The 9724-nt window shown below is 53.6% G+C and overlaps 1 protein-coding gene across 1 annotated transcript in view; it reads left to right on the top strand.

Annotated features, from left to right (window-relative positions):
- LOC121340723 (heat shock factor protein 1-like) overlaps positions 1-9724 on the top strand; it is a gene marked incomplete at its 5' end in the record, with an annotated part of 25463 nt that overhangs the window by 7783 nt on the left and 7956 nt on the right. The window contains 3 exons of the mRNA XM_041413658.1: positions 1605-1741; positions 4417-4650; positions 8893-9005. Coding sequence (XP_041269592.1) covers positions 1605-1741; positions 4417-4650; positions 8893-9005 — 484 coding nt within the window. The remainder of the gene's footprint in view (positions 1-1604; positions 1742-4416; positions 4651-8892; positions 9006-9724) is intronic.

Here is a 9724-nt window from a genome sequence, read left to right as displayed (position 1 = left end):
ATTGATTGGGATTGATGGGATTGATTGGGATTGATGGGATTCATTTGGATTCATTGGGATTTATTGGGATTGATTGGGAATGGGATTGATTGGGATTGATGGGATTCATTTGGATTCATTGGGATTGATTGGGATTGATTGGGAATGGGATGATTGATTTGGAATGGGATTGATTGGGAATTCCCTGGAGCACCACGGGAACGCCGCCTACCCCGTGAGCAGCATCCCGAAAAATCCCCGGGATTGACTGGGATTGATTGGGATTGATTGGGAATGGGATTGATTGGGATTGATTGGGATTGATTGGGATTGGGATTGATTGGGAATGGCATTGATTGGGAATGGCATTGATTGGGAATGGGATTGATTGGGATTGATGGGATTTATTGGGACTGATGGGATTGATGAGATTGGGATTGATTGGGAATGGCATTGATTTGGAATGGCATTGATTGGGATTGATGGGATTGATTGGGATTCATTTGGATTGATGGGATTGATTGGGATTGATGGGATTTATTGGGATTGATGGGATTGATTGGGATTGGGATTGATTGGGAATTCCCTGGAGCACCATGGGAATGCCGCCTACCCCGTGAGCAGCATCCCAAAAAATCCATGGGATTGATGGGATTGATGGGATTGACTGGGAGTGGGATTTGGGGATTGGGATTGATTGGGATTTATGGAATTTGGGGACTGGGATTTCTTGGGATTGGGATGTCTTGGGGATTGGGATTTGGGGGATTGGGATTGATTGGGAATGGGATTGGGATTGATTGGGAATGGGATTGGGATTTATTTGGATTATTGGGAATTCCCTGGAGCACCACGGCAACTCTGCTTATTCCGTGAGTGGGATTCCAAAAATCCCGGGGATTTGGGGGATTGATTGGGATTTATGGAATTGAGGGATTGGGATTTTTGGGGAATGGGATTTATTAGGATTGGGATTTATTGGGATTGGGCTTAATTGAGAATGGGATTTGTGGGATTGGGATTTATTTGGATTAGGATTGATTGGGGATTGAGATTTGTGGGATTGGGATTTCTTGGGATTGGGATTGATTGGGATTTATGGAATTTGGGGATTGGGATTTCTTGGGAATGGGATTTGTAGGATTGGGATTTCTTGGGATTGGGATTTGGGAGATTGGGATTGATTGGGATTGGGATTGATTGTGATTTATGGAATTTAGGGATTGGGATTTCTTGGGAATGGGATTTGTGGGATTGGGATTTCTTGGGATTGGGATTTGGAAGTTGTGGGAATGGGATGAGACAAGGAATTAGTGGGATTTTATCTGCCTGGAATTTTGGGATTCCTCCCTTCCTTTTTGTTGGAATTCTGGCCTTCCACCTCACGGGAATTCCGTGCTCCCCCCCTGCTTTTCCCGGGATTCCCAGCTCCGGGCTGTCCCTGGGCCCTGCTTTTCCTGGGAATTCTGTGCTCCCCCCCTGCTTTTCCTGGGAATTCCTGGCTCCCGGCCCCACTTTTCCCGGGATTCCCAGCTCCGGGCTGTCCCTAGGCCCTGCTTTTCCTGGGAATTCCTTGCTCCCAGCCCCACTTTTCCCGAGATTCCCAGCTCCGGGCTGTCCCGCAGGCCGCGGCCCCGGCGCTGTCGGGCCCCGCGCTGTTCCCGGCGGATCCCGGTCCCAACTCCGGCCCCATCATCTCGGACGTCACCGAGCTGCCCCCCAGCAGCCCCGAGGCCTCGCCGGGAGGGAGCCTGGACGGCAGGTGGGGGATTCCCGGAATTCCCGGGAATGGGGTCCCGAAATTCCCAGGAATGGGGTCCCAAAATCCCTGGGAATGGGGTTCCAAAATTCCCTGGGAATGGGGTCCCGAAGTTCCTGGGAATGGGGTCCTAAAACTCCCTGGGAATGGGGGAGGGAGCCTGGACGGCAGGTGGGGGAATTCCCGAAATTCCTGGGAATGGGGTCCCGTAATCCCTGGGAATGGGGTCCCGAAATCCCTGGGAATGGGGAAGGGCAGGTGGGGGAATTCCCGGGAATGGGGTCCCGAAATTCCTGGGAATGGGGTCCTAAAACTCCCTGGGAATGGGGGAGGGAGCCTGGACAGCAGGTGGGGGATTCCCGGAATTCCCGGGAATGGGGTCCCGAAATTGCCTGGGAACGGGGTCCCGAAATCCCTGGGAACGGGGTTCAGAAATTCATGGGAATGAGGTCCCGAAATTCCTGGGAATGGGGTCCTGAAATTCCCTGGGAATGGGGGCCTGAAATACTTGGCAATGGGCTCCCAAAATCCCTGGGAATGGGCTCCAAATTCCCTGGGAATGAGGTCTCAAAATCCCTGGGAATGGGGTCCCGAAATCCCTGGGAACGGGGTCCCGAAATCCCTGGGAATGGGGTCCCGAAATCCCTGGGAATGGGGGAGGGCAAGTGGGGGAAATTCCTGAAAATCCATGGGAATGGGGTCCCGAAATCCCAGGGAATGGGGGAGGGCAGGTGGGGGAGGATTCCCGAAATTCCCTGGGAATCGGGTCCCAAAATCCCTGGGAATGGGGTTCCAAAATTCCCTGGGAATGGGGTAAATTCCCGGGAATGGGGTCCCGAAATTCCCTGGGAATAGGGTTCCAAAATTCCCTGGGAATGGGGTCCCGAAATTCCCTGGGAATGGGGTCCTGAAATTCATGGGAATGGGGTCCCAAAATCCCTGGGAATGGGGTCCCGAAATCCCTGGGAATGGGGTCCCGAAATCCGTGGGAATGGGGTCCCGAAATCCATGGGAATGGGGTCCCGAAATCCCTGGGAATGGGGAAGGGCAGGTGGGGGAATTCCTGAAATTCCTGGGAATGGGGTCCCGTAATCCCTGGGAATGAGGTCCCAAAATCCCTGGGAATGGGATCCCAAAATCCCTGGGAATGGGGTCCCGAAATTCCCTGGGAATGGGGGAGGGAGCCTGGACGGCAGGTGGGGGAATTCCCGGAATTCCCAGGAAATGGGGTCTATGGGGTTCCGAAATTCCCTGGGAATGGGGTGCCAAAATCCTGGGATTGGGGTCTTGAAATCCCTGGGAATGGGGAAGGGCAGGTGGGGGAATTCCCGAAATTCCTGGGAATGGGGTCTCGAAATTCCCTGGGAATGGGGGAGGGAGCCTGGATGGCAGATGGGGAAATTCCCCAAAATCCCTGGGAATGGGGTCCCAAAATCCCTGGGAATGGGGTCCCGAAGTTCCCTGGGAATGGAGTCCTGAAATTCCTGGGAATGGGGTCCCGAAATACCCGGGAATGGGGTCCCGAAATCCCTGGGAATAGATTCCCATAATCCCTGGGAATGGGGGAGGGCAGGTGGGGGAAATTCCCAAAAAATCCTGGGAATGTGGTCCTGAAAAATCCCCGGGAATGGGATCCCAAAATTCCCTGGGAATGGGATCCCGATATTCCCTGGGAATGGAATCCTGGAAATCCCTGGGAATGGGGGAATTGGGCTGGATTTTTCCCATTCCCATTTCCGTTGTTCATTCCTATTTCCCATTTCTTTTTCCCCATTTCCCATTTTTCCCCATTCCCATTTTTCCCTTTCCCATTCCCATTTTTCCAATTTTTCCCCATTCTCATCATTCCTATTATTGCCATTTTCTCTTTCCCATCATTCCCATTTTTCCCATCATTCCCATTTTCCCTGCTTCCATTCCCATTTTTCCCATCATTCCCATAATTTTTGTTTTTCTCACTTTATGCATTCCCATTTTCCCCATTCCTATTCCCATTTTTCTCATTCCCCATTCCCATTTCCTTCCTCATTCCCATTTTTCCCATTTTTTCCTATTCCCATTCTCATTTTTCTCATTTCCATTCCCATTCCAATTTTTGCCATTTCTCCCCATTCCCATTTTTCCCCATTCCCATCATTCCCATTTTTCCCATTTTCCCCATTCCCATTTTCCCCCATTCCCATTTTTCCCATTTCCATCCCCATTCCCATTTTTCCCCATTGCCATTTTTCCCCATTCCCATTTTCCCATTATTCCCATTTTTCCCCATTCCCATTTCCTTCCCCATTCCCATTTTTCCCATTCCCATTTTTTCCTATTCCCATTCCCATTCCCATTTTTCTCATTTCCATTCCCATTCCAATTATTCCCATTTTTCCCCATTCCCATTTCCTTCCCCATTCCCATTTTTCCCATTTCCATCCCCATTCCCATTTTTCCCCATTGCCATTTTTCCCCATTCCCATTTTCCCATTATTCCCATTTTTCCCCATTCCCATTTCCTTCCCCATTCCCATTTTCCCCATTCCAATTATTCCCATTTTTCCCATTCCCATTATTCCCATTTTCCCCATTCCCATCATTCCCATTTTTCCCGTTTTCCCCATTCCCATTTCCCCATTTTTCCCCATTTTTCCCCATTCCCGTTATTCCCATTTTCCCGTTGTTTTTCCCCTCAGGAGCAGCCCGGTGATCCGGATCAAGGAGGAGCCTCCCAGCCCCACGCGGAGCCCGCAGGTGGAGGAGCCCAAGAATCCCGGGAATCCCGGAAATCCTGGAAATCCCGGGAATTCCGAGACCCCCCTGTCCCCCTCCACCTTCATCGACTCCATCCTGCGGGAGAACGACTCCGGAGCCGCTCCCGGGAATCCCCAATCCCAGGAAAAGTGCCTGAGCGTCGCCTGCCTCGACAAGTGAGCCACGCAATTCCCAAAATTCACGGAATTGCCAGCTCAGGGAAAGTGGGAGCGGGGTGGAATTCCCAAAATTCACAGAATTCCCAGCTTGGGAAGAGCAGGAGTGAGGCGGAATTCCCAGAATTCCCAGCTCGGGAGAAGTGGGAGCGGGGTGGAATTCCCAAAATTCCTGGAATTCCCAGCTCAAGGAAAGTGGGAGCAGGGTGGAATTCCCAAAATTCACGGAATTCCCAGCTTGGGAAGAGCAGGAGTGAGGCAGAATTCCCGGAATTCCCAGCTCAGGCAAAGTGGGAGCAGGGTGGAATTCCCAAAATTCCCGGAATTCCCAGCTCGGGAAAAGCAGGAGTGAGGCGGAATTCCCAGAATTCCCAGCTCAGGGAAAGTGGGAGCGGGCCCGGTGTTGTTGGTTGTTCATTCCCGTTGTTGTTGATCATTCCCGGTGTTGTTCATCATTCCCGATGTTTATTCCGGGTGTTGTTGATCGATCATTCCCGGTGTTTATTCCCATTATTCCTGGTGTTCATTCCCAGTGTTGACCATTCCCGGTGTTGTTGGTTGTTCATTCCCGTTGTTGTTGATCATTCCCGGTGTTGTTCATCATTCCCGATGTTTATTCCGGGTGTTGTTGATCGATCATTCCCGGTGTTTATTCCCATTATTCCTGGTGTTCATTCCCAGTGTTGACCATTCCCGGTGTTGCTGTTGCTCATTCCCCGTGCCGTTGTTGTCCGTTCCCACTGTTGCTGCCCCTCGTTCCCGGTGTTTTCCTCCATTCCTGTTGTTCATTCCCGGTGTTGCTGCTCCTCATTCCCGGTGTTCATTCCCGGTGTTTCCGTCTGTTCCCGGTGCTCATTCCCAGCGTTTTCCCCCATTCCTGGTGTTGCTGTTCCTCATTCCTGGTGGTTTTCGCCGTTCCCACTCCTCATTCCCGGTGTTTTCCCCCATTCCCGCTGTTCATTCCCGGTGTTTTCCCCATTCCCGCTGTTCATTCCCGGTGTTTTCCTCTGTTCCCGGTGCTCATTCCCGGTGTTGCCGTTCTCCATTCCCAGTGTTGCCGCTCCTCATTCCCGGTGTTGTTGTTTCTCCATTCCCGGTGGTTTTGCCTCTCATTCCCAGTGTTTTCCCCCATTCCTGGTGTTGCTGTTCCTCATTCCTGGTGGTTTTCGCCGTTCCCACTCCTCATTCCCGGTGTTTTCCCCCATTCCCGCTGTTCATTCTCGGTGTTTTTCCCTGTTCCTGCTGTTCATTCCTGGTGTTTTTCCCTGTTCCCGGTGCTCATTCCCGGTGTTTTCCCCCATTCCCGCTGTTCATTCCTGGTGTTCTTTTCCCATTCCAGGCGTTCATTCATGGTGTTTTTCCCACTTCCCTCTCCTCATTCCCAGTGTTTTTCCCCGTTCCTGGTGTTGATTCCCGGTGTTTTTCCCCATTCCCGGTGTTCATTCCCGGTGTTTTCCCCATTCCCGCTGTTCATTCCCGGTGTTTTCCTCTGTTCCCGGTGCTCATTCCCGGTGTTGCCGTTCTCCATTCCCAGTGTTGCCGCTCCTCATTCCCGGTGTTGTTGTTTCTCCATTCCCGGTGGTTTTGCCTCTCATTCCCAGTGTTTTCCCCCATTCCTGGTGTTGCTGTTCCTCATTCCTGGTGGTTTTCGCCGTTCCCACTCCTCATTCCCGGTGTTTTCCCCCATTCCCGCTGTTCATTCTCGGTGTTTTTCCCTGTTCCTGCTGTTCATTCCTGGTGTTTTTCCCTGTTCCCGGTGCTCATTCCCGGTGTTGCCGTTCTCCATTCCCAGTGTTGCCGCTCCTCATTCCCGGTGTTTTCCTCCATTCCCGGCGTTTTCTCCATTCCTGTTGTTCATTCCCGGTGTTTTCCCCCATTCCCGCTGTTCATTCCTGGTGTTCTTTTCCCATTCCAGGCGTTCATTCACGGTGTTTTTCCCAGCTCCCTCTCCTCATTCCCGGTGTTTTTCCCCGTTCCTGGTGTTGATTCCCGGTGTTTTTCCCCATTCCCAGTGTTCATTCCCGGTGTTTTCCCCATTCCCGCTGTTCCCGGTGCTCATTGCCGGTGTTGCCGCTCCCCATTCCCAGTGTTGCTGCTCCTCATTCCCGGTATTTTCCCCGTTCCTGCTGTTCCCACTGTTCATTCCCGGTGTTTTCCTCCATTCCCGGTGTTTTCTCCATTCCTGTTGTTCATTCCCGGCGTTCATTCCCGGTGTTTCCCTCTGTTCCCGGTGTTCATTCCCAGTGTTTTTCCCACTTCCCTCTCCTCATTCCCGGTGTTGCCGCTCCCCATTCCCAGTGTTGCTGCTCCTCATTCCTGGTGTTTTTCCCGTTCCCGCTGTTCCCACTGTTCATTCCCGGTGTTTCCCTCTGTTCCCGGTGTTCATTCCCAGTGTTTTTCCCACTTCCGCTGTTCCCACTGTTCATTCCCGGTGTTTCCCCCATTCCCGGTGCTCATTCCCAGTGTTTTCGTTCCCCATTCCCGGTGTTGCGGGTGCTCATTCCCGGCGTTGTTCCCCATTCCCAGTGTTACCGGTGCTCATTCCCGGTGTTTTGGTTCCCCGTTCCCGGTGTTGCTGTTCCTCGTTCCCGGTGGTTTTCCCCATTCCCGGTGTTCCCGGTGCTCATTCCCGGTGTTGCGGGTGCTCATTCCCGGTGTTTTTCCCCATTCCTGGTGTTTTTGTTCCCCATTCCCAGTGTTGCTGTTCCTCATTCCCAGCATTGTTCCCCATTCCTGGTGTTCCTGGTGCTCATTCCCAGTGTTTTCGTTCCCTGTTCCCGGTGTTGCCGGCGCTCATTCCCGTTGTTTTTCCCTGTTCCCACTGTTCATTCCCGGTGTTGCTGTTCCTAATTCCCGGTGTTTTCGTTCCCCATTCCCGGTGTTTCCATTCCCCGTTCCCGGTGTTGCCGTTCCTCATTCCCAGCGTTGTTCCCCATTCCCGGTGTTCCCGGTGTTCATTCCCAGTGTTTTCCCCATTCCAGGTGTTGATTCCCGGTGTTTCCCCCATTCCCGCTGCTCATTCCTGGTGTTTTCGTTCCCCATTCCCGGTGTTGCTGTTCCTCATTCCCGGTGTTTTTCCCGTTCGCGGTGCTCATTCCTGGTGTTTCCGTTCCCCATTCCCAGTATTTTTGTTCCTCATTCCCGGCATTGTTCCCCATTCCCGGTGTTGCTGTTCCTCATTCCTGGTGTTTTTCCCCATTCCCGGCGTTGCCATTCTCCATTCCCGGTGTTTCCATTTCCCATTTCCAATGTTGCTGTTCCCTATTCCCGGTGTTCCCGGTGCTCATTCCCAATGTTTCCCCCCCCCCGTTCCCGGTGTTTCCGTTCCCCATTCCCGGTGTTGCCATTCCCCATTCCCGGTGTTTCCATTCCCCATTCCTGGTGTTGCTGTTCCCTATTCCTGGTGTTCCCGGTGCTCATTCCCAATGTTTCCCCCCCCCCGTTCCCGGTGTTTCCGTTCCTCACTCCTGGCGTTGTTCCCGGTTCCCGCTGTTGCTGTTACTCATTCCCGGTGCTTCCCCCCCATTCCCGATGTTGCCATTCCTGACTCCCGGTGTTGTTCCCCATTCCCGGTGTTGCCGTTCCCCATTCCCGGTGTTGCCGTTCCCCATTCCCAGTGTTTCCCCCCCCCGTTCCCACTGTTGATTCCCGGTGTTTCCCGGCGTTTCCTTTCCTGACTCCCGCCCCATTCCCGGTGTTGCCGTTCCCCATTCCCGGTGTTGCCGTTGCCCATTCCCGGTGTTTCCGTTCCCCGTTCCCGCTGTTCATTCCCGGTGTTTTCCTTCCCTGACTCCCGGCGTTGTTCCCCATTCCCGGTGTTGCCGTTCCCCATTCCCGGTGTTTCCCCCCCTGTTCCCGCTGTTCATTCCCGGTGTTTTCCCCCGTTCCTGGTGTTGCCGTTCCCCATTCCCGTTGCTGACTCCCGGTGTTGTTCCCCATTCCCGGTGTTGCCGTTCCCCATTCCCGGTGTTTCCCCCCCTGTTCCCGCTGTTCATTCCCGGTGTTTTGCGTTGCTGACTCCCGGCGTTGTTCCCCATTCCCGGTGTTTCCGTTCCCCGTTCCCGCTGTTCATTCCCGGTGTTTCCCCCCCCGTTCCCGCTGTTGATTCCCGCTGTTCATTCCCGGTGTTTTCCTTTCCTGACTCCCGGCGTTGTTCCCCATTCGCGGTGTTGCCGTTCCCCGTTCCCGCTGTTCATTCCCGGTGTTTCCTTTCCTGACTCCCGGTGTTTTTCCCGCCGCCAGGTCGGAGCTGAACGAGCACCTGGACACGATCGACTCCAGCCTGGACAATCTGCAGGCGCTGCTCAGCACCCACGGCTTCAGCATGGACAGCGCCCTGCTCGACGTGAGAGACAGCCGGAAACACCGGGAAAATCCCGGGAAAAACACCCGGAATGCCCGGGAATTCCCACTGGGAACTCCCGGAATCCCTGTGGCCCAGTGGGAATTCCTGGGAATCCCCGGGATCCCGGCCCGTTCCCAGTGGGAACTCCCAGGATAAATCTGTCCCTGCTCGACGTGAGAGACAGCCGGAAACAACGGGAATTCCCGGGAGAAACACCCGGAATGCCCGGGAATTCCCAAAAATTCCCACTGGGAACTCACGAAATCCCTGTGCCCAATGGGAATCCCCGGGATCCTGGCCCGTTCCTATTGGGAATTCCCAGGATAAATCTGTCCCTGCTCGACGTGAGAGACAGCCGGAAACACCGGGAAAATCCCGGGAGAAACACCCGGAATGCCTGGGAATTCCCACTGGGAACTCCCGGAATCCCTGTGCCCAATGGGAATTCCTGGGAATTCCCGGGATCCCAGCCCGTTCCCAGTGGGAATTCCCAGGATAAATCTGTCCCTGCTCAACATGAGACAGCCCGCAACACCGGGAAAATCCCGGGAAAAACACCCGGAATTCCCAAAAATTCCAACTGGGAACTCACGGAATCCCTGTGCCCAATGGGAATTCCTGGGAATTCCCGGGATCCCGGCCCGTTCCCAGTGGGAATTCCCCGGATAAATCCGTCCCTGCTCGACGTGAGAGACAGCCGGAAACACCGGGAATTCCCGGTGGAATGTG

Source organism: Onychostruthus taczanowskii, unplaced genomic scaffold (assembly GCF_017590055.1).
Source record: "Onychostruthus taczanowskii isolate IOZ18803 unplaced genomic scaffold, ASM1759005v1 scaffold423, whole genome shotgun sequence".
Classification (NCBI taxonomy): Eukaryota; Metazoa; Chordata; class Aves; order Passeriformes; family Passeridae; genus Onychostruthus; species Onychostruthus taczanowskii.
The sequence above is the reverse complement of the archived record's forward strand: the minus strand, read 5'-3'. Positions and strand labels throughout refer to the sequence as shown.